Here is a 25,189-nt window from a genome sequence, read left to right on the forward strand (position 1 = left end):
GAAAGTTCAACTTTTTGACGTTTGACAGTTCATAGTGAAATGCTTACCATCTTAGAGGATTAAAACATGTAAAGGCAACTTTCCTGAATCCCAACTTTGACATATTCTGAACCGTCATTTATTGTGCCCTGTATGTTATCTCAAAGAAATTGCTCAAAATAGTCAATAGAGATAGAGATAGAGAAAGTTCTAATTTCCATTTATGGTTGACTTGGTAAGGATAAAATAAAATTACTTTTTGAGGAAAAAAATAGAGTGGTCAATTAAAAGAGTGGTCAAAGTGATAGGGTTTTTATGGTAAAGCTGGGCTGTACAAAGATTCCTCATGTGCTATTTATAGCAATTATGCAATCTGTGTAAACAGTGCAATGAAAGTGTAACATGATTCCTTATAATGCTTTTGATGACCTTGAACTTCTTAAGTTTCAAACCTTTGTCTCTTCAGTGTGCTTTCTCTGAGTATGTACAGTCTCAACTTATTAAACAGAACTTACAATGTTAATCAAAGATATCCACCTTCTTCATCAATACATGTGTCACAAAAGGTTATTCTCTACATAACTCAACAGAGCTCTGTCAACTGTTGAGTTGCTTGTTCTTTCAAAACCGCTGGTCAGACAGCTTTAATATTTATTTACTTGTCCGTAGGATGACCTTAGTGAGATAATTTCATACAGTAAGGAAATACTTAATTTTGTATCCATGTCTATAGTAGCTTCAGGGACTTTGGCCCTATTCGTTTTTCTTGTAAGATACTTTTTGTTTACAATGAAATGTAGTCTGGGTCACAAGAGCTCATTAACATAAGATTATTGTATAATGTTTTCTGTATTACACTGCAGTGCAAATACCAATTGTACATGCACTCCAATGCAAGTAAACTGTGGTAATACACATATTTTCACCAACCAACAAAATCTTAAACATTCCACCCAGAAATGATATTATGAACATGCATTTCCTATACTTTAAACAGAAAACCAACAAGAACCAACTTTTCATTCTCAAAAAAGTCATGAATGTAGATAGAACTACTAATAGAGTAATTATTAAACATTTTGTTGATATTCTTTCGGCAAATGAAATATAACCAGTAATGAGTATAATGTGAAGTCTCAAACATTTTTCATATGTTGGCTAGAGCGTGATGAATATCTTCAGGAAGCATGTTTTTTACTGTACAATGTTACAGTTATTAGGGTACTGATACCTACACAGCAGAAGTAATTTGTCTGGTGTATTTGACTACCGAAATGATGAAAAATCTGTGAGCTAAAAATTTACTGCTTTCAAGTCATTTGTCCAAATTTCCTCATGCAGAGATAGTCCCTTGCCACCGCAGATCGACAATTGAGTTGTTCTAAAATTTGCCAGGAAAGTCAAGTATGTCTCTATCAGCACTCATTTACTCAAATTGTATGTAGATGAACATTAGACATAGTAGACGTAAGCTCAAGGTGGAGAAAGTTTACTTTTCCCCCTGTAGTAATGGTACTTTTAAATTCATTATCTCATTCCTTGCAAATTGCCTTTCTACAGCATTTGATGAACTGTTCCCAGACAGCGTTCCAAAAACCAAGGAGAACGCTAGGAAAGCCCAGCAGTTTGTCCGGTCGGCTCGCATCCGAGCCAACATGGGCAACACAGACGTTTGGCGACCCCTTCTGTTATTTCTTCAGTTCAGCCCTTCTACCGGCCAACGCAATGTGTTCCTGATTTCTGATGGGCATATCAACAATGAGAAAATGACACTGGATAAAATTCATCAGAACAATCAACATACCAGAGTCTTTACCCTTGGTGTCAGGTAAAACACTTGCTCCCATCAATTTATTTTTTATCTTGTTTATTTGATTCTGTCGTTTTGGAATATCCCGTGCCATTTGTCCACTTGTGACTCATGTATTGCGAGAGTACTGTACTGATACTGCTGTAGACTAGCTTGCCCTCACGTTGCATTTAGACTATACTATATGCTTTTAATTCTACCCCACACTGCCTGTAGTCTACCCTAACATTGCCTTTTGAGGTACATCTCAATATCTCATGTACTGCAGAATTCTACAAGCAAAAGTGAATTCATTCAAATTGATGACCATCCCCTGACCCTGAGACTTGGTATTGACATCAATTTCCAAAGAATTCATTCATGTGATGATTTGTGATATATTGTTTGAAGTTCCTCATTAAGGTAAAATGTAAAAATTTGCTCTAATTTCCCTAAATGAAACTTTCAACCATATTCTTACCAATCAAGAATAAAATCAGGAGTCACTATGTAAAGTTTGGTAGTAGAGGGTGAACCAACAACCTGACATTTACCAATATTTGAAATTCAAAATGGCTGCCATTCCTAGCTGTGTTAACCTTATGAGGAAAAATAAAATCTTTGATTTAAAAAAAAACTGCAATAGCGAAATTTTTCTTACTGTAAGAGCTTTAAAAGAAACACCCACAAGAGGTAGATCACAAAATTGTAAAAATTTGAGTCTGATATCTGTCCCCAAGGCTCGTTGAAAGACTGATCATTACAAAGCCAACATTTTATTAAATTAAATGTAAGCAGTGTATAGGGCTTTCAGATTGTAAACAATTGACAAACAATATCTTCTCTTTTAATTTTTCACAGCTCAACTGCAAACCGTCATCTGCTGCAGTCCATGGCCAGGGTTGGAGCTGGTGCCTATGAATACTTTGATAATCAGACAAAATCAAAGTGGGAGAGAAAAGTAAGACACTGTTCTCCTCTGGAACATTTAGTGACCCTGAAACTTCACACACCTAGTCTCTTGTAGACAATCTAGACTTCACAGTCCCTTGTCAAACCTTCCAACACTTTATTTACTGTCAATGAACTTCAGATGCCCAAGTATCTTCACAAACTCTTAAGCATCAGTCTGTCTTTGAACTTATAGATATCTTTGTCTTTCCTAAAAATTTGAAGACACCCCTATTCTATGTTCGTCAGGGTATCTTGTCATATTTTGAGAGACTTATCTTTTCAGAACTCTCAAACACATTGTCCTTGAGAAGTATACAAATAGAAGGTTGTTGATTCCATGATCGGACATAAATGTATCACTTGAGCTTTGTCATTCCTAAATATAGGAAGAAAACAATTTTTGAATCATAAGCTATGATTTATTAATGGCACAGTACCTGGTTATTTTATGTACCTGGAGAAATTATGGTGAATTTAAATTTTCCGATCAAAATTCCAATCAAACCTGAAATGTTTTCATAATTGAGACTTGATTATAAAGGCCTACCTCTGTCAGAGAAAAACATGAGATAATACAGTAATTCCAGTAATGTTAAACATTTCTATCTGTGATGTTTTACTTCAGGTGAAATCCCAACTCCAGAAAGCAGCGCAACCTGCTTTGACATCTGTCAGTGTTGCCTGGCAACAGTTTGATAATGATGCCCCCAAGCCAATTCAGGCACCCAATCAAATTGTCTCATTGTTCAGTGGGTCAAGGCAGGTGGTCTATGGTTTTGTACCATTCTGTACACAGGTAAAACATCTTTATGCAAATCATGTTTAATTTTTATCTGCTAATTTAAAAAGATAAGTTTATTCTGCTTAATTCAACAGTGAAGCATTCATTGGGCTTGGAATACTGTCAATATTATATCTTACCAGAAATCAGATTTGTAATTTTCCACCACCATATCAACAGACTTCAGGGCAATATTTTTTAATGCCTACAGTGTTCTTGTAGATATCAATGTTGGTGACTACCCCCAGGTTTTACAGTGCCAGCCATTTGAATTGCATGTAGAAATGAACAAACATGTCATTGTCATATTGTTTTCTTGAAATTTTCACAGACTTGATACAAAGAGCTATTCTTGGAAATCTATTTAAAAGTAGAGTGAACATGCTAGACTGTAAGATAAAATTCTTTACAAATTCACGCAAATAAATCTGTAAGTTTTTCTTTTACAACCTTTTGATTTTGATTGTATCTAATATTTGATGTACGTGTACCCATTCACTGGTGGTTGTTGAATTGTGAAAATCTGTTTGCTTTCTTCATTTACAGGAATATTTTGTGAGCCATAACTATTCATTAAAATTCTTTAATAACAACTGGGGTCAGACGATCACTTATTGAAATATATCATCAACATGATTTGTCTGTTGCTAAATTACTGTAATTTCTCATTATATACCTCAGCTCATGGGTTGGTCATGTGGTTTCTCTGATGTGTAAACTTTCTGATATTTCAGGCCACACTGAAAGCAGAGATTGACCATAAAGACGTTTCTACAATGGTGTCTACAGCTGATCTTAACATCACCCAAGGAAAGGTAATGATGAAATGAAAAATGTTTATTGACTGTTTCATTCAAAAGTAATAAATGTGTTTTATTGCTGATTGATAAGAAAAGGTGTTCTATTTTGATAGTGTACATGTCAACCAAAATTGGGAGAGTAATTAAAAAGCAAAGTTGTTACTATTTTTGAATTATTTTCCAGTTTGTCATTGTCTTAGCTGACCCTAAAAGTTTTTAAAAACAACTTCATGCTGTACATGAATGTTTCTCTGTACCATTAGTTTACCATGTTCTTGTAACTTGGTCTTTACCCAAGATCCTTCACCAACTGACAGCACGCGCCATTATCAGAGACTGGGAAGATGGGACATTAAATGTGAACAGAACTGAGCATGAGGTGATGAAAAGTGAGCAGAAGGCATACATCATCAATATCAGCAAAGAATATTCCATTGTGACACAGTTTACAAGCTTTGTTGCCATAGAAACTAGAGAGCCGGTGAGTATGCTAGAAGTCTCTCTCCCCTTTTCTTTTTATCAGCCATGATAAGTTACTTTTCAAAAAGAGAAATTTGTGTAAGAAAAGGAAATAAAAATGCCACCTTTTAATAGCTTGTACAACTCTCAAGGACATAAAATTGTAAATTTTGCAGAGAACATAATTTCACAAGCATCTCCCTTTTAATGAAAAACTTTTTAAACATTATGTCGTGTTTTAAGTAATAGAAACCAATAACTGTATGCAGTAATTTCTCTAAATTGTGAATTATGCACACTACGAGCTTATATGGATGAGTATCCTATACTTTCTAGTGGTATTCAAGTACTGTAGGTGTTTATTATTATTTCAAGTTTATGAATCATTCAAGAAATCTTCAGTCTGTGAAACACAGTACATTGTATTTGGTACAGTCGGTGCTTGCTGCAGTTTGACAAGTTAAATGATAATTCTGAAAAATTATGTTAAATTTCTCAGGCTGAAAAGTTACTGGGGCCATGGGGTCCCAGCATAGAAGAACTGGTTTCAAAGGAGAATGTAGACAGTCTGCCATATATGGGATTTGAAGAGAAAGTCAGAAAAGAAAAAGTGGAGGTAAGATCTCTGTTTGTTCTTTTGTTTGTATTTATGCTCATTGTACACTCTGAAATATGATCTCTTTCTGTGAATTAGCCATGCTAGCTCAAAGGTCGCTTATTCTTGGGCAGATAGAAAACCACCTGTTTTTACAATATTTTAGCTCCCATTAGCTGCGCGCAAATGTGTAAAGAATGTTTTCTGCACATAGTGGATGTATGTACTGGTAGTAAGCTTAACCCTTTGAGTGCCAAAGTCAAATTTTGTCGCCTTTATAAATATACCCCAGTCAAATTTTTCAGATATCTGCCAAACTTTTGATAAAAACTGCAGCCAATGATTTGTGATGTCCGTTTGGTCCAAAATTATTAACAAAAAATAATAATGCTGAAAAATTTATAAAAATTGATAAAATGTTGCACTAAAATTTTGGTGGGAAAAAATTACAGCACTCAAAGGGTTAAGTTAGGGTTTTAGGTCAGGTGACATTTGTGTTGAACGTACGCGTTCGATGAAGGTCTAGTCCGAACTTTCGTGTTAATTCTTAAATAGACCAAATAATTAGAGAAAATGAAACTGTAGTGTTGAAGATTATTATTTTAACTTCATTTTGGGGAATTTTCACTTTTGTACTACAATAAATGGCAAAGCAGTACGAGTACAAACTCACGCGTACCGGCGATTTTGGCGTCCATTATGAGCGTTGTGCCGTGATCTCAAATGTCCCGCGAAGGAGATCGAATATATACCTCTTTGGTAGGCTCTCCGCATGACTTATTCTGATCGCATCACTATTTTTTAGGGATGGTACGAAAGTAAAGATCATGGGCTTCATTTTGAGGGGGCGAACGTTAAAATCAGCCGAGAAAAACTCAATCTGTGATCAAACTTTGTGTTTCGTTTGTGTTTTTTTGGAAGAAAATCTTGATTTCCTTAAACGTTCGGCCCAAAAATTAATTTTATGATAAATATTACTTGTAATTCTGCAATAATTACGAGTCTGACGATGCGAAAAATGATGCTTAAGGCCCTTTTTAGCGAGTATGGTTTCACCCCAACTTTACATCCGGGCACTCCCAGGAATCACATACAAGTAATCAGCGCTTCGCCGCATGTTCTGTGTCAGGAGGTCTAAGCTGAGTTCCGTCGTTCACGATTTTGCAGCTAGATTTGTCTGATTTCTTATCTAACGCAAGGAACTAGAGAAATATACTTTACCTTTCAAACGTTATCTTGTTCGAAGTAGTTTGATTTCCGGGTGATATTTTTCGATAGACACTGAGAAGTTGTCAAGCCAGCACTGCAGTGTAGGCATACGCACGTGCACCGCACTTTGCCGATACTATACTGAACTGCTCACGTGCACCGCACTTTGCCGATACTATACTGAAATTTTAGTTTCGATCTTTAGTTCCCGAGAAGGGGACTATATTGGTTCTCTCTGAAGAACAAGGCCGTAGATTATTAATTTGTTCTTTCCTCATTGATGGTGTTCAGGACTTTGGAAAAGTTGGTTTTTATTTCGGACCGCTGACTTCAAGGGTCTATGGTATTTCCGGGGCAGCGTAATTTTGCATCCAGTTTTAATGCATTTGTTCATTCTATAAATGCGTGTTGCTGTTTTACGGCATAGACAAAGGGTTGAGAACGAAGTTTTTTTTACTTTTTGGAAAAGTTCTTCATAATTGTTAAACTTAAAATCTACATTAATCAGACATATTTCATAATCATTTAATAAAAGTTGTAATCACACACAAAAAATTAAAAAAATTTCCGAAGTTCAAATTAAAAAAAAATATAAAAAAATATTTTGTTAAATTCAAATCAAGTTCTAAAATGTCACAGGTATCATTTGATTGTTTACAGGTATTGTTGTTTATTTGTTTACCTTGTAAACGTAAATCTAAATAACTTTTCATATATGCAAAGTAATATATGATGGAATATGATTATCATATTTCTGTTGATGTTCACAATACATAATGCATACAGTGATCAATGTCACAGGTATCATTTGATTGTTAACAGGTATTGTTTATTTGTTTACCTTGTAAACAGCATTCTATATAATATTTTTCATTTATAAAAATTAAAAACCATTGAACATTTCATCAGCAATATCCACAAAAAATTTCATCAATTTTCAATAAGAAATGCTTGAGTTATTGCAAAAAGCACTAGAAATTGCAATTCTAGTTTCCTCAAACAATGTTCAGTATGGGGTCACCTGGTTGTTATGATAACTACAGGTGTCTACCATGGCATAATTTCTAAATAGGAAGCCGATTTTTGTCAAATTCAACAGGGCATATCTCTGCACGTTCTGAACCAATTTTCATCAAACAAAATGCAATCAATTGGTCTTGAAGAGAGCTTTCTTTTGATATATAATTTATCATTATTGTAGCTGTCTATCAATTTCATGTAAAATCCCTAGTTAAGTAAGTGTGTAAGAAAGAAAGTGAGCAATAAGTACATGAAAATCGGTAAGTAACTGGTATGTATCTATGAATTTTCACTATCTACTGCAAAGTTAATGTGCTTTCTTCTCTTTCATAAACTTTGTGATATTCATAATCTCAGTTCCAAGTAATGTTAATTTTGATCTCTGTATGTTCTTCCCGTGTTAAATGCTGATGTACATGGAAATGGGAATGCCATCTGGAATTTAATATATTTGCTTTGTACTGTATTGCTCATACAATATGAAATCACCCGTATCATTTGGCTTTCCTTGTGCTCACTTCAAACTCAAATGTTCATTTACTAAAGATACCAATTCTTTCTCTGTTTGAATGTGAATAGTTGAGTGGTGAAGAACTACTCAAGGACTTACTGGAGAAAGCAGAAACAAACCAACGTCTGTCCATCATTCTGCAAGCAGAGAGAGGCTATCAAGAAGCATATGATGTGGCTGTGAAAGACTTGCCGACAACTCATCCACTCAGACTCAAAGTAAGCATTCTGTTCCCATCTTTCTGCTGTGTTTCCTCAGATCCAGTATTGTCTATTGCATTTCTTTTGAGACTGGTCCATTTCATTTCTGAATGGGGTAGAACCGACCTTCGTAAGGCTGCAGCACTGGTATCAAAGACTTGCCATCCAAATGTAAGAGACACAAAATATGCCAGTAACAGTGTACATGGGGTATTTTGGTGGAGATCAGATTTACTTTACGTTTCATTTGGTGTACTTGACTCATAAATAAGAATGGAAAGTTATTCTATATCATTTTACAATCAAATAAGCACAACTCATATAATGTCACTAATATTTTTGTCAAAAATGATGCTCAAGTTATCTCCTCTACGATCTTATTAGCTCCATGATTTTCTACTTTCCTTCATCAAGTTTTGTTACTGTTTTTGATATCCATCCTTTTACTTTCAGGCTGCCTGTTCACTTGCCAAGTTTTGTTTGGATGTTCAAGGCGACAAAGACAAAGCAGAATCCATCGCAAAACAGGCTTTTGACGGTAAGCACTTGATGACATACATTTAATTTTTCACCGAAAAACATTATTTTTCACACATTTCTTTGTAAAGGGATAAAGTGACAATCACTTCATTCTATTTGTCATTGCATTCGAGGCCAGCTAATGGACATTTTGTAACATATTCAAAGAGTGGTCAAAACTATACCTTCAACTCTTTATAAAGTCAGAACTCATTTTGAAATGGCATAATTTCTGATAAAATGAATATGCAATTAAGCTATCGCTGACTTTGACCTGTTCATCCCTGGTTCCTTGTAAACAGGTCTGTGCTCTCTATTGATAACAGTGGGTTTGGACCAAACCATGGTGGTGAAAGGGTTAATGGTGTAAAATCATGAGCTGACAGTGCAGTCCCTTTTATGCAACAGTCATACCACCCTGATACATCAACATTGTTTGAACTCACAGTTAATTAAAAAGTAATTATTAAAGATTATCTCAGCATGTGAATATCGTGAAACACTTGGATATTGCCCCGTCTGTTTATGTCTGTTTATCCTTCGTGAAAATGGTACTACATACTGTGTTTTACTTTTACTACAATATGTATGTTGCTAATAACCTTCATGTGTTGAAAAGAGAATAAAAAATGTTGATTCGAATTTTATGATGGAGTTTACATGGTTGAAAGTTTACTTTACAGACAGCATATCTGAGTTGGATACATTGAGTGAAGATAGTTATAAGGATTCAACTCTGTACATGCAAGAACTGAGAGAGTAAGTCTTTGAAATTATCTTTATTTGTACAAAATATTTGTTTGAAAATATGATTATGGAATATGTTCATGAATCAACATATATGGCTTTTATTCCTAATACAAGTGTATTCATTGACAGTCCAGTTGCAGGCAGAGATGTGTATGGTCAGGTTAATTTGTTTGGCAGTCCATTCGTTGTATTGTGTATGTATGTGTGTCCTTCCGTATTGAGTCAATACCAACATATGCCAAGACCAACGTCTGTTGAACCGAGTATGAGGAGAGTGCATTGAGATGCTCACTTAAATGTAATATTGTTCTGCCATTGTATTCAATATGGTATGCCAGGCACCCATTTTGTTGTGATTTATTTCCTTCACATAGTTATGAACAAGATATGCCACATATGGCTAGATATGTTCCCTTGAATGTTGAAAGAAAAAGCACACAATGTTACTCTTAATAGTGTATCTGTTTGTGAACTTGTTTTGCAATACAATCCAAAGTGGTCACTTGTAACCTATGTCCTTGACTTTCTCACTGATACCTCCTATACTAAATCACATTTTTATGTCAACAACATCACTTTTTAGTGTCCCTGGACTGTGTCCCTGAGGACTTATATAGGTTTGATCATGTCCGTGTGTGGGGGCGTGCTCGCGTGCGTGAGTGCGTCCATTCACGCAGATATCTCAGAGATGCCTGGAGCGATTTCATTCACACTCTATTCCAAGATTACTCCCTATGTCATACATGTGCACGTTGATTTGTTTTGTGATCCGATCCAATATGGCCGTGTGATGGCCATTTTATTTAAAAAGTGGAGACTATGTCATTGACAATGACTTTTTAAAAAGAGCTCTGTTTCTGGAGCGTGTGATTGCACTAAACTTAATAAAACTTTGAGCTCTAAAAGCACACAATGAGGCATGTCAGTATTGCATCAATTAATTGCTAATTTGCACATTTGATGAACTTTTGTAATGAGGGTGACATGTCCAAAATACTACAGCAAATTTGATGAAACTTGGTAAAGATCTTTAACACACAGTCTCATAATAGTGTACAAAGACATGTAGCAGTGACATGCTAATTTGCATGTTTGACGAACTTTCCTAATTTGTAAGCTATGTCCAGAAACATTGCATCAAATTTGATGATACTTGGTACAGATGTTGATCTTTCAGTACTGTAATACTATGTAAAGACATTAAGCAGTATCATGCTAAATGATTGCTAATTTGCATTTTTGGTGAACTTTTATAATTAGTGTGATTTGTATAGAAATGCTGCATCAAATTTGATGAAAAGTGCTACAGATGTTGATCTCCAGGAGTGTTATGGCATGTAAAGATATGCAGTAGTATCATGTCAATTAATTGCTGATTTGCATGTTTAATGAATTTTCGTAATTAGGCTCATATGTCAAGAAATGGTTCATCAAATTTTATGAAACTTGATACAGATGTTAAGCTCACATTGCTTTAACAGTGAATAAAGACATTCAGCAGTGTCATGTTGATTAATTTGTAATTTTCATATTAGATGAACTTTCCTAATTAGAGTGATATGTCCAGAAATACTGAATCAAATTTGATGAACTTGGTACAGATGTTGATCTCAGTACTGTAATACCATTCATTGACACTTAGCGGTATCGTTTATAAAATGTGGTACAGGTGATAATCTTTCAGTGTTATAGTAGAATGCAAAAATGTTTGGCAACATGCTGTCGATTAATTATTGACTTATTTAATGACCTTTCGTAATTAAGTTGGCAGCCCATATTGGTTTAACGTTTTGACCACTATAGAACTTACTCTTAATCACAGACCCAGTTAATGAACAGGACTGTATCCTCTCAAAGAACTTGTAAATCAAAGTACCCATTAACAAGTGGGGACTGTGTCATCAACAATGACTTGTTATCCCTTTTGTAATCTGTTACTTCATTTTGTGATAATTAACAGAACACAGAAATTTGCTTTTAACATAAAAAAACAACCTAAAAATCATCATTATGATTGCAGTTATTGTTTGGATTTTTGTAAGCTTCCAAGGCATCACTGTCATTTTCAGTCCCCATGGATGAAGTCCAAGGGATTAACAGTTTTGGTCATGTCTGTCCATTTATGCAAGCTGTTTTTGAAGATGCCTGGACCCATTCCTTTCAACAGATCTACATGCATCTAATTTATAGGTCATGATACATCTTGTGTGGATACCAGGCTGCTGTTTTGTTATGATTACATCTCATGTCCATAGCATTAAAGAGGTATCTGAAATGATTCCATTGAAACTTTGTAGGAGGACATTGTATAATGGTGATATGGACATCAATTTGTGTTGCTAGAATAATTTCACTAAATGCATGCAAAAAACATTGAAAATCAAAACAGGGATTAAGAGCTCCTAAGAAAAATTTGATCCATGTAGACTACGTCAATCAATGATGATTTGTGCATTTCTATTTCATGTATTTTGTTTCCAGTCTCTTTGAGAGAAGAGAAGATTTAGAAATATCGTCTTTCTATCAGAGTTATGGAACTATCAGTAGTGATAAGTACTATGGCTATGATGACTATGGTAAGTTTAGTGAATGACTTCCATGCAATTCAATGTGAAGTTATCTAATATTGATAATATCATCTAATTATAAGAGTGCAGGGGAATGGAGCATGGGTTGATGTGAAAGAGAACTTTTTTGCGGCCTCTAAAATGTTCAAAAGTGTACTCCCCTACTTTTATCACTTTGGGCACAAATTATCAATTATTGGTGTTCAGTGAAAATCGAAGGCAGATGTGAATCTGCAGATCGTATTGTCACAAATAAATCTTATAAGCGTGTGTTCATGACTTATGACTTTCAAATTCAATTGAGTTCCTATAAATATACATAATCAACAATGTTATTACAGGCATAGCATGTGCATATTTGAAAAAGCTTGAACAAGACAATATGGCTGCCACAACTCTGTAAAAATAACCAGAAATGGTGGACATAAAGAAGGAGAATCTTGTCAGAGTCACGGAGACATGATGAGATCCGTTGAAACACATGGCAACAGATATTCTCTACAGTGATATTCTATTCTCTCTTTCCCTTGCAATATAACAAGTTTTGAAAAAAATTGCAGCAATAAAATGAACATATGCATATTTTATTAATGAGCATTGTTTCAGTATTGAAATTGTATGGTAATGATACATGAAGTGATTATTGATAATTAAGTGTGTATAATGATGGTAACAATGCAGATAATTCACGTACCTGGCATGTTGCATGGTATAAAAATGGAGTGAAAATCATTACAAGTAATTGCCAATTCTGTCAAAAGTGAATGTTGTCACGATGCAGGTAAGGGATGTGTCATTTTGGAATTCAGAGAAAGTTGAGGAAATTTTGATTTGAATTAATCATTGTGTAGCTCATAGGTCTTTAAACTTTGTGTATGATGCAGATTATGAAGATGAGGTATATGGCATGCTCTTCATGGACAATGGCTCATTTATGACTGATGTTGGATTTGCTGGCTCTCCACAGCCTAAGGCAACCTTTCCAACAGTTGTTGGCCGTCCCCGTCACCAAGGTGTCATGGTTGGTATGGGTCAGAAAGACAGCTATGTGGGATTTGAAGCAGTTGGTGGGAAACCAAAGCGTTTCCTGACAGAGGAAAAGTCCGTCTTAGCTCTAATAAGACGTAAAGCAGGTGAATGCAACGTTGTCAATGGTTCTACTCTGGAATAAAATAGACGCAATGTGTTTCCCATACTCAATATGTCCAAAAGATCATGTGATGCCGGTAAAAACAAACCGATTTGTATAAATGCATATAGAAATGCACGTATTTCTGGACGTGTTTGTGAATGTGGTTTGTTTGTACCATGGTCCATTCAAATTCCGGGTCTAACCTATCCTGGTGCATGCTATGTTTTAAACCAGTTTAAGTGCAATCAGTGCGACTCTCTTGCAAAGTGTTTATCTGGTAGAAGAATGGGTATTATTCTATGTTGAAGAGGCTGAACATAAGTTATGCAAAGTAGTTGTTGAAGTTGGTAGCTAAGTAGGTATTGAAAGCTAGATGATTTACAATGTCATTCTCAGTACTTAATGAAGAGTACCGGGGTATAAGTGCATGCACTCATGCATATTTGACACTGACAAAATCACAAGAACATGATAGTTCTGTTTGCTTTTAAATCACCAGATAAAGTGCATGGGTGCATGATTTATGAATAATCCTGATTAACAATGTGTCATTTTGATTGCATATGCATACTTTAGCAATTAAAAGACCAATAATTGATATTTTTTGTCAACACACACACACACACACACACACATATATATATATCTTTTTTTTTCTTTCTTTCTTTCTTTCTTTCTTATTCTTCAAAATTTATGTTGAAATACAAACTATTTTCACTTTGTTTTGTTAACAAAGTCATTCTTATCTAGACTAAATATTAGTTGTCAACATTAACATTGGATATAATGTACAGGTGGGCTGTGCCAACAACTTGTACACCAGACACTGGGGCATATTTGAGACAAGAACAAGAGCTATTTTATCAACAGATCAAAAATACTGCTCAGGGTTATATGTATCGAAGATCATAGCTGATGATGCTTTCAATAACACAAGCTATGATATTGCATATCAAGTAGTAGATATACGATATTGATAATATTGATGTGGATTGTTTTCAGCAGATATTGACTTTGAAAAGGCTATGTGTGCAAGATTACTAGGAAACACCCAATCAAGGCCATCACCAGTAAGTAATCTCATCAATTCCATATATGCCATATTTGCCTTTCCAAAATTCAGCATCAAATGTTTTGATTTTGGAGCCATGAAAGTACTTTTTATGTTTTGATTTTGACTTTTTCCAAGGTAAAAGCTTTGTTAATGTTTACTAAATATGCAAGGGAAAACAGAAAAAATGAGATGTCTTTTATTATCTTCTCAAGGAAAAATAGGCATTTTAATTTTTCTGGTAGACTTAACTCAAAGACTGGCAGCCATAATTTCTGTGTGAACACAATGGGGAAAATTTGAATTACTAATTTGTGTTCAACAATTAGAAGACACTGAAACTTCACTTACTTCAAGAGCTTCAAAATGAGGCCACACAAGTGGTAGATCAGAAAAGTATTATAAAATTTTGTGAGTCCAAATATCTGTCACCAAAATGCATTCTACCATTAGCTCTTTGTGAGTCCAAATATCTCTCACCAAAGTGCATTCTACCATTAGCTCTTTGTGAGTCCAAATATCTCTCACCAAAGTGCATTCTACCATTAGCTCTTTGTGAGTCCAAATATCTCTCACCAAAGTGCATTCTACCATTAGCTCTTTGTGAGTCCAAATATCTCTCACCAAAATGCATTCTACCATTAGCTCTTTGTGAGTCCAAATATCTCTCACCAAAATGCATTCTACCATTAGCTCGTTTTGTAAGACCTTTGAATGATGCTGTATCACAATATATTGAAAACTTCTGACCTCCCTGTGGCAACAACTATATTTCTAGAAGGCAGTGGTTATCTAATGCTTACAGAGGAAATATCATGTATCTCCTGTGCTGGTAAAAACAGCACCAATTCTCGCTACCTGAAATAGCTTTTATCTTGTGCTGGGGCGGTGGGCAAACTACATGATATTGAAATGCATTGTGGGTAAAAAGTCAACCAACAAGAGTTTGAGATAGTGATCTCATAAATTCTTTGAACACAAATGTGTATCGTTTTAATGGCAAAAGTTTGGGTTTTTTTGTGGAACCACTAAACTCATTTACCTTGTCATCTTTTTAGGCATTACTGGCATTAAATTTCTGTATAACCTTAAACATAACATTTGTAATGTGTGTTTTATGTGTAGAAATCTGCCAAATGGTCAATTGCCTGAGACTTTTATGACCCACCTTCGTGGAAAAATCATTACCGAGAATTGAAGGGCACTTTTCATAAAGCAGCAGCATAATTGATTCACTTTTATGTATTCCTCCTAGGCTGTCAGAGTGATCAAATGTACTTCAAACCTAGGTCCCTCATAAGGGACCATGTTAAAATATTGCATACAGTTGCAAAATTGCAAGCTGAATGTCGATCTGCATGTATAATGATTGTATATACCATCATTGGATAGGGTTTGGTGATTTTGTAAACACCAATGCCAAAAAGACTCTGCTATCTGTAAATATTGAAATAAACTTGGTGAAACAATCAGTAATTGGCCAATTATTACTCATGAATATTTATAACCTTCACAAACAGTGTGCGAAATTTAGAGAAAATAGCTTCAGGTCATAAGGACCTGCACCGAGCCAAAGCTTCTGGTCCTTACAGAAAACTGCCGGTCCTCAATAAAGGCACTTGTTAACGACCATTAAAGTCAACTTCTCCACCAATACTATGCTTTCGAATGTTGTAATATTTAATTTTCGTGTCCTTTTATCAATAGAGTCAGCAAGTATTAACTCCAAATGACTATTCACATAAATTGCAGAATAGGGTAAGTGAATGATCATGAAATATTCATCTACATGATCTGGAATCTGAAAAAGATCACAGTCCTCATCTTCCTCACTGTCATGCACACACATTTATCAATGTTTTCCACCATTTGGGGGACTATGGGACTAACAGGAGAATTTGACATTTTTTCTAGCCATGTCAAATCCCCCACTCTCGGACTATAAAATGATGTCAAACACCCAGGGGCCAGGGAATACAGGCTCATGCACTGGCTACATGTGGCTGATGAAAGCGATAAAGTTTGTCTCTCATGACTGTCTATGGGGAATGGTACGTGTTCTCTACATTGCTGTGTACAATTGTACACTACACCAGGGTATGTGATATTGTGATTTGAAAATGGTTGGCGAGCTGAAAATCACTTCTGAAATTTGCCAACGCAAGTGGTAGAAGAGTGCGTGAATAACTTAGTACCCTGTTAACGCAAAGTCATGAGTAAGGGGAGTGTATGAATAAATTTTTTATGCAAACATTGATCACTACAACTTTTTTCTTAATGGAAAACAGAAGGAAGAAAATACTTGGTATGGCTTTTGATATGACGTATGGATTACTTTCAAAATTTTTCAAAAAATAAATATGCTTAAATGTGGCCTCTGTTGCATTCATGAAGAAACAGATGAAGTTATACTTTTAATTAAAAGGACAAGTATCGTAACTTTTTTTCGATTATAAAAATTGCAGACAACATGAATGGCACACGTCACCACTTGTGGAAATGAATGCATATTTTCTGATTGAAAAGTTTTGACTGAGCGATTGCTGGGTCTCATCGCCCTTTGAAAGCGTAAAGTTATTAAAATGACTCTGAAAAGTTTGACAGACACTCGATACTGCTGAAAACCATCGACACGATCAGTTAATGATACCGTAAAATCTTAAAAGACGTAATTTTTTGCGACATTTAGGCCTACAGTCCAGAATGACACTGAGTTTTGCCTGTCTGTCGTAAAACAGTATACATCGAAACAATTTGAAGCCCTACTCTCGACCTCTGAGAGTATACACGACGGATCGTGCAACTCGACAAAACTGTTAATGATAAGGCCGCTCTGTTTTATAAAATGTGCATTTGTTATCACGATATATCATGGTAACAGTCGGCCTCTTGACTTTGGTTGAAGACCAACGAATGTTAGCAAGATGTTCTAGCGGTCACAAACAAACGCAGCGAAACGTGAACTTGACTGTCGACTGGCAGGTAGCACAATTGGGCTGTCGTGTAACATCTAGTCCTTGTATCTGGCGTAGTTCAAAACGATAGAGGTAAAAAAATACCTCCATATTCAAAACCAAATATGTTTAGCCAACAGCACTGATCTCGTAGTAGGTTTTTGTCTTAAACTCTTCATTGAACCGTTTATGTTTTGAACTCTTCAATGGAATTTACTATGTACATTTGTGTACACGTAAATTCCGAACACTTAAAGTGTGGAACTAGTGAAGTGATACTGGGTGTTGTTATCATATGACACAGATATGCTAACATTACCAGGGTTACACTCACTAGACGATTGTATCACATTGTTGCACCAAAATCAATCCATTCCATTGCTAGAATCTGCATGCACGGACGTAATTCATACTGATCTGAATGCAATCAGCTGCACCGTGCTATGCGCGTCGATCGGAGGGATTAGTGGCGTACCATAGAGATCGAATTCCCCACCACCAGGATACGAAGTGCGATCAATATCCCTGTTGCCCCGCACTCCCACGGTGGAAAACATTGATAGGTGCATGACATTCAAGTCTGAATCACATAATTCAGAGTCAGTCATCATCTGCATCTGTTCAGATCTTGAGGAGAAATTTTTATCATTTATTCCAAATTTCAGTCGGTCATAAGGACCGACATGTTGCTAAAAACTTTCGGCTCGACGAGAAATCTGTCGGTCTCGGACCGTCGGACCAACGTTAATTTTGCACACTGTTCACAAATCCCATGGTTTCCTGTCTCCTGGTAGCTGGGAACCTGCCCCAAACAGTGGGAAATAATTATCCAAAACACAGTAACCATACTGCATACTACTATTGCTACATTGCAAAGCATCCTTTGAATGACAACCATTTAGGTAGCTGTGTCTTTTTCTCCAGCAACAGCAACAGTCTTTTTGTGTTCCTGAGAATGCTTCAAATGCATAATACTTTGCTTACCAAGTCTTTGCATTTCAGACGTCATCAATCTCTATCTATCTCATCCTTTCATTCCTCTATCAGTAGACCAAATTTGTGGAGTTGATGAATTGTTAATCACCAATCCAAGTCTTAGAAGTTTATGTGTGGTCATCTAGAACTGAATAAAATCTTGTAGATTTGACTTTTGCAAATAAAAATTTTTTAATAATAATTATGCTTTTAGCTCACATTTGGTTTTACCAATGTGAGTTTATCGTATAGGCTGAAGTCGATGGCGTCTGTATGTATGTGTGTATGTATGTATGTATGTATGTATGTACAGTATGTCCGTCAACATCAAAAACACGCAAACCGCTGCACGTTTCAGCTTGGTATTTGTTGTGTGGATGCATCCTGGGCTATAGATGGGATTTTGTTCAAATGAAGTCTGCATTGCCAAAATTATGCAAATGAGCTTACAAAATGTGAAAATGGTCAAGAATTAATAACTCAAGAACTGCTTTTTTGATTGCTTTGAAAATTTGTGTGCAAGTACCTTAGGTTAACCTTATACAGTTTTATGAATATTGTGAAGATATCCTTAATTTTGTATTTTTGCTGAATTTTTTGGTGATTTTTCTCATTTTCAGTAAAAATTCTTCTTCTCTGAAACCGCCGGCCCAATCGCTCTCAAATTTGGGTTGTCTCTTTGCGAGGGTGTTACTCTTCTAATTTGTTGAAATTATGACAAAATTGGGAAAATTACTATTTTTGTGCAATTTTGTCATTTTTGGTCAAAAAATCTTAGACAGTGTTTCCTTTTTAAAACCCCTGGACAGACAGCTTTCATATTTCGTACACAGACGTACAGAGATGACAATAGTTAGATATGTGGAAATTGTCCTGAAATATAAAAAATTGTATTTTTAAGACAATATTGTCATTTTTGGTCAAGAAAACTTTATCTCAACATTACTTGTTTGATAGCTTTGTAATTTGGTATAAAGTCCCGAAAGATGTTATTAGATAAATTTTCTGCTCAAAGTGTTGGGAAACCCCAAAATTTGTATATTTTAGGTACTATTCTCAGTTTGTGACCTTAAATGACCTATACTAACCCAAGATATGTTGTGAGACAATTTTGAAGGCTGTGAACATAATTTTGTCATATTTGATACCAATTTGTAGGAAAATTTGATCCAGAAAACAAAGCTGAGGTGATTTTTTTCATTTTGGACCAATTTTTGCAACTTTTCTATGTAAGACATACAAAAACTGATGAGAAATTTGGATCCAGGATAATTCAAGATGTTGTAATCACCACCCACAGTGGAAGGCATTTCACTATCTGTAACTAACTTAAGTGGCTGTTTACATAAGAATGATAACACTCATGGCATTAATTAAAAATCTCCAAGGTTGTAAATGTACTTCCTGTCATTTGGTCTTATGTAATACCAAGGGGTGGAACATTTGATATGCAGGAGGGGTAGGGTTTAGAAGATCAATGATGTAGCATTACTTTTTTACCAGATCCCTTGTGCATTTTTTGCCCACTCCCACCTTTTCTTTTTATCAAGCCTTCTCTGTTTTTTGTTGTTGACATTTGCTTATGTATTTAGGATCTGCTTCTCCCATTGCTATAGAAGTTGATATGCTTGTTCCTCAGGATGACCTCCAGTACCTAAGTTGGAGACCTTCCTGGTTTAAATATTTCTCGAATGGACCAATTCAAACCGAATGTGAGCACATAGTGTCCTTGACGGTATTTTCACTTTAATGCACTGAAATTTCCCAATAACGATTGCTTTGGTGTTCGATGCAATTGTTTTTACGGATGCCCTGTTTCATATTTGTTAAACCTATTTATTTTCTGATGGCGTTTGTCCATTCATTTCAAATTTGGTTTCTTTCTTTGCTCTTGGGAATTATGGGGCCATGCAGATATGTCAAAATGGTGATGAAATTTGCAAACTAACATGTAAAATTTTTGAGCCAATTTTCTCGTTGTCCATCATAACATTTCCCACCACATAGCCATGTACCTGACTGCTTTCAAGTTTGGCTTGTAGGTTCCTTGTTACATATACTACTGTATCCAGATTTGTTCAAATGATGATGAAAATGTGTGTAACAAACTTCTTGTGTCTCATTGTTTATCTTACTGGAAACAACATCTCAAAAACCACTCAAACGAAAGCTTTTAATCATTCTTCATCTTTTTTGTAGAAAAACACTTCATATTTGTCAAAAATAACAACATTTTGGGAGTATGAATCGCTTGATAGCATGTTTAGTATTGAGGTTCCTATGGATGAGCTCATCAAGTTAACTTATACGTTGAATTAAATTAAGTCTTTTGGGCTGGTTTTCTAAAACATCAGATACTTCATTTATTAGCTCATATTTGGTTTTATATATAAATACCAAAAAGAGCTTATATGATGAGTCTGAGTGGCATCTGTGTCTGTATATTTGTGGGTATGTGCGGATGTTTGTCCATCACACACAAAGGCTCCCATACCGCCAAAGCTACCGTCTCAGTATTTTTTAAACCCCCTGACAGTGTATCATAGTTACAAACATATCATCTTTGGTATTAAATTTGCAAGAGCACAATCTGAAAGTTTCATTTAAATTAAGAACAAAGTCCAATTATTGTGTAGTAATGATAGATCATTGTCATTGATATTACCGGTAATGCCATAGGTTTTAACCTTATTCTTCATTTTTTTTTCTATTCCATGATAGCGTATACCGGTACGTAAATTTGCAAGGACCAAAGCCGACGATGACAAGAAGAGTTCTGACGTATTTCACAAGAAATCAGATGTTGAAGAGGCAATTGTGCTTGGAGGTATACCAGAGCTTGCATTTGTGGTTAAAAGATCAGTATTATACAGTAATTAGAGGTTATTACCCAATATTGCCTGTTCCTGTGTTGTATCAGCATGAGTGTCATTTGTGCTGCGTCAGACACGAGACGAAGTCGAGTGTCTGAGGCAGCATAAATGACATGAATGCTGATACGACGCAAGGAACACGTGATATTGGGTAATAACTAATTTATCATATACTCATGCCCAGAAATTTACTAATAATACTTATAACGCCTTGCGCATAAATATCTAAATATTTGTGTGAAAAGGCTTCATTCATAAACTATACAAAAAAGTCAACATCAAGCGCGACATCACTGCAAATCCTCCATATGTCAATGAACCGCAAGAAGAAAGACACCGGGATTCAAAAATGTCATACAGGAGAAACCTTTTAAGGTGCAATATACTATTACAATTGTAACAGATCAAAAACTGTCCTCAGCTTTAAATTTGTCCTGTCTTCGATCGCACTCTTTTGTCGTATGGAACGGAGTGGGGTTGCAATTTTGATTGTTAACACTGAAAGTTGCCATGTCAACAGGCGTCGCGTGCGCGACACTTCGCTGTCATGCCACGTGCTCGCTACCTGTAGACCATGCCATGGCCAGAAGTCGGGATTTTTTCATTTTAGACATTTTACATTTTAGTAGTGCATGTTTGACATGTTAGGTCGGAACTAACGTGACCAAAAAAGCCAAACTTGCAAAGCTATCGTGTATCGTGCAGACCCAACATATCCGCACCTATCGTTTCTAAAATGTCTAACGTGTATGTCAGGTCGGAACTAACGTGCCTAAAATGCCAAACGTGCAAACCTATCGTGTATCGTGCAGACCTAACGTTAATAACCTATGTCTAACATGTATAGCATTTTAGGGCGTACAAATTAATAAGTCCTATTCTATCATGCCAATCGTGCAAACCTATCGTGTATTGTGCACACCCAACATGTATCCTATCGTGTATCGTGCAGACCTAACGTGTACGGACCTAAAGTGTCTAAAATGTCAAACGTGCATGTCATTTTAGGTTCTCAACATGGGTCAAGTCTATCATGCCAATCGTGCAAACCTATCGTGTAACGTGCCGACCTAACGTGTACGGAACTAACGTGTCTAAAATGTCTAACGTGTATATCATGACTGTACCATTCAACTTATCTGGAGACCCTAAAATGACATACACTTTAGACATTTTAGACACGATAGGTTTGCATGATTGCCATGATAGCTCTTGACTCAATTAGAGACCCTCATTGACATACACGTTTGACATTTTAGACACGTTAGCTCTGTCAACGTTAGGTCGGCACGTTATACGATATGTCTTATGATTGCCATGATACAATTCTACTTATCTTGAACCCTAAAATGACATACACTTTTGACGTCTATAGACACAATGTCTAACGTGTATGTCGTTTTAGGTTGTCAACATGAGTCAAAATCTAACATGCCAATCGTGCAAACCTATCATGTATCGTGTAAACCTAACGTGTACGGACCTAACGTGTCGAAAATGTCTAACGTGTATGTCATTTTAGGTTCACAACATGGGTCAAAATCTATCATGCCAATCGTGCAAACCTATCGTGTATCGTGCAAACCTAACATGGTCAGCACGTTACACGATAAGTTTGCACGATTAGTATGATAGATTTTGTCTCAATTACATCCTAAAATGACATACACGTTAGACATTTTAGACACTTTAGCTCCATAAATCTTAGGTCAGCACCTTATACGATATGACTCAAGATTCACGTGATGGCCTACAAACACGGTAGGAGACTAACTCTATCACGCCAATCGTGCAAACCTATCTTGTATCGTGCAAACCTAACGTGTACGGACCTAACGTGTCTAAAATGTCTAACGTGTATGTCATTTTAGGTTCTCCACATGGGTCAAAATCTAACATGCCAATCGTGCAAACCTATGGTGTATCGTGCACACCTAACGTGTACGGACCTAACGTGTCTAAAATGTCTAACGTGTATGTCATTTTAGGTTCTCAACATGAGTCAAAATCTATCATGCCAATCGTGCAAACCTATCGTGTATCGTGCAAACCTAACGTGTACGGACCTAACGTGTCTAAAATGTCTAACGTGTATGTCATTTTAGGTTCTCCACATGAGTCAAAATCTATTATGCCAATCATGCAAACCTATCGTGTATCGTGCACACCTAACGTGTATGGACCTAACGTGTCTAAAATGTCTAACGTGTATGTCATTTTAGGTTTTCAACAGGACTCCAATTTCTATCATGCCAATCATGCAAACCTATCGTGTATCGTGCAAACCTAACGTGTACGGACCTAACGTGTCTAAAATGTCTAACGTGTATGTCATTTTAGGTTCTCCACATGGGTCAAAATCTATCATGCCAATCGTGCAAACCTATCGTGTAACGTGCAGACCTAACGTGTACGGACCTAACGTGTCTAAAATGTCTAACATGTATGTCATTTTAGGTTTTCAACATCGGTCAAAATCTACCATGCCAATCGTGCAAACCTATCGTGTATCGTGCAAACCTAACGTGTACGGACCTAACGTGTCTAAAATGTCTAACGTGTATGTCATTTTAGGTTCTCCACATGACTCCAATTTCTATCATGCCAATCATGCTAACCTATCGTGTATCGTGCAAACCTAACGTGTACGGACCTAACGTGTCTAAAATGTCTAACGTGCAGACTTTTACAGTGTTTAGTCATGCACGTTTGTCCTACACGTTTGGGTTCTATAATGTACAATGGCATACAATTGCCCATAGCACGATAGCTTCAACAATGTGAAACGTGCATTTTTACCAACTACTGGCCATAGCTCGCTACCTGTAGACCATGCCGTGTGAACAGGAAGAATGTTTGCTAGATTGTTTAAAAAAATACAAGAACTTTAACAGAAAAACCATGGGGAAGCATTACAAGACTCAATATCTTATTTCCATATTTAGCAACACAATATATTCATGTTCCTCAAAGCCCTTCAAATTTTTACATCGGCAGCATCACTTCGCAGGCGGAGAGCTGCAGCCATTTTTTGTTTACATTGTTTACCATCAAAATGCAAATATAGTTCGGGAATACTCCAAACCGATGACGTTTATAGTGCATATCTCGACATTTACTGTGAAATATCACAGCTGATATTTTACGGTAAATGTCACTATCGTGAAGTGATATGGGCATGGGTATATGATAATATGACCTTGAATGACGAAATAAGAAAGCGTTTGTGTATAGCTGTTGAAAGCACCAGGAGTATAATTATTATAACACGCCACACACAAATTTTTTGCCAAGTTCATAAGAACAAGATCCATGATGAGAAAATGGATAAAGCTAGCTACACTCTAGCTCAAAATATCAACTCAAGCTGGATTAAATATTTTCCTTTTTGCATTCTATTAGCATATCAATTAGAAAATATAAGTTCAAGCAGGGATGTTAATTTGTGTGCCAAGAATATTTTCAATGTCTCACCACAAAGAAATTATTACATCAACAACTGCTGTGGAGACCATTTACAATTCTTGTACAGTGTGTGCATTTAAGGTAGTATGTGCCGCAAAAGTAAGACTCAAACCTTCCTCGAAGTATACATATGTCCTTGTGGGAAATTACAGTGCTCGATGCTAAAGCAGAGTGTTATGAATAATAATACAAAAATACTTCAAGTACAAAGTAATGATATCTGTTACTTAAGTTTCATGCATCCTGCATCCTTCTTCTGTCTGATGATAGCAGGATGCATGAAACTTAAGTAACAGATATCATTACTTTGTACCTGAAGTAATTTTGTGTTATTATATATATATATATATATATATATATATATATATATATATATATATATATATATATATATATATATATATATATATATATATATATATATATATATATATATATATATTTATCACATGAACTCGCCCGTATCTCCACCTGTGTGACGTACACCAGCACAGATAAGAAATCCATATTACCGCTGTTGTACGTCATCAACCGGAACTTTTTTCCTGCAATGGTACCGTTCGTACGTGCACATCGCGACACAGACCGATTTGTCGTGATCGATAC

General features: G+C 35.9%; 2 protein-coding genes across 2 annotated transcripts in view; both read left to right on the forward strand.

Moving 5' to 3' along the window:
• LOC139142971 (protein mono-ADP-ribosyltransferase PARP4-like) overlaps positions 1-13,304 on the forward strand; it is a 39,712-nt gene extending 26,408 nt beyond the window's left edge. The window contains exons 21-31 of the mRNA XM_070713165.1: positions 1,540-1,807; positions 2,630-2,729; positions 3,348-3,518; positions 4,238-4,318; positions 4,602-4,784; positions 5,262-5,378; positions 8,166-8,315; positions 8,751-8,835; positions 9,500-9,575; positions 12,048-12,142; positions 13,018-13,304. Of these exons, the coding sequence (XP_070569266.1) occupies positions 1,540-1,807; positions 2,630-2,729; positions 3,348-3,518; positions 4,238-4,318; positions 4,602-4,784; positions 5,262-5,378; positions 8,166-8,315; positions 8,751-8,835; positions 9,500-9,575; positions 12,048-12,142; positions 13,018-13,304 (1,613 nt within the window). The remainder of the gene's footprint in view (positions 1-1,539; positions 1,808-2,629; positions 2,730-3,347; positions 3,519-4,237; positions 4,319-4,601; positions 4,785-5,261; positions 5,379-8,165; positions 8,316-8,750; positions 8,836-9,499; positions 9,576-12,047; positions 12,143-13,017) is intronic.
• Positions 13,305-14,213: 909 nt separating this feature from the next.
• Positions 14,214-25,189, forward strand: part of LOC139141872 (nuclear pore complex protein Nup214-like) — a 45,126-nt gene continuing 34,150 nt past the window's right edge. Inside the window, exons 1-2 of the mRNA XM_070711628.1 lie at positions 14,214-14,335; positions 20,967-21,072. Of these exons, the coding sequence (XP_070567729.1) occupies positions 14,291-14,335; positions 20,967-21,072 (151 nt within the window). The 5' untranslated portion in view covers positions 14,214-14,290. The remainder of the gene's footprint in view (positions 14,336-20,966; positions 21,073-25,189) is intronic.

This window comes from Ptychodera flava, chromosome 10, assembly GCF_041260155.1.
Source record: "Ptychodera flava strain L36383 chromosome 10, AS_Pfla_20210202, whole genome shotgun sequence".
Taxonomy (NCBI): Eukaryota; Metazoa; Hemichordata; class Enteropneusta; family Ptychoderidae; genus Ptychodera; species Ptychodera flava.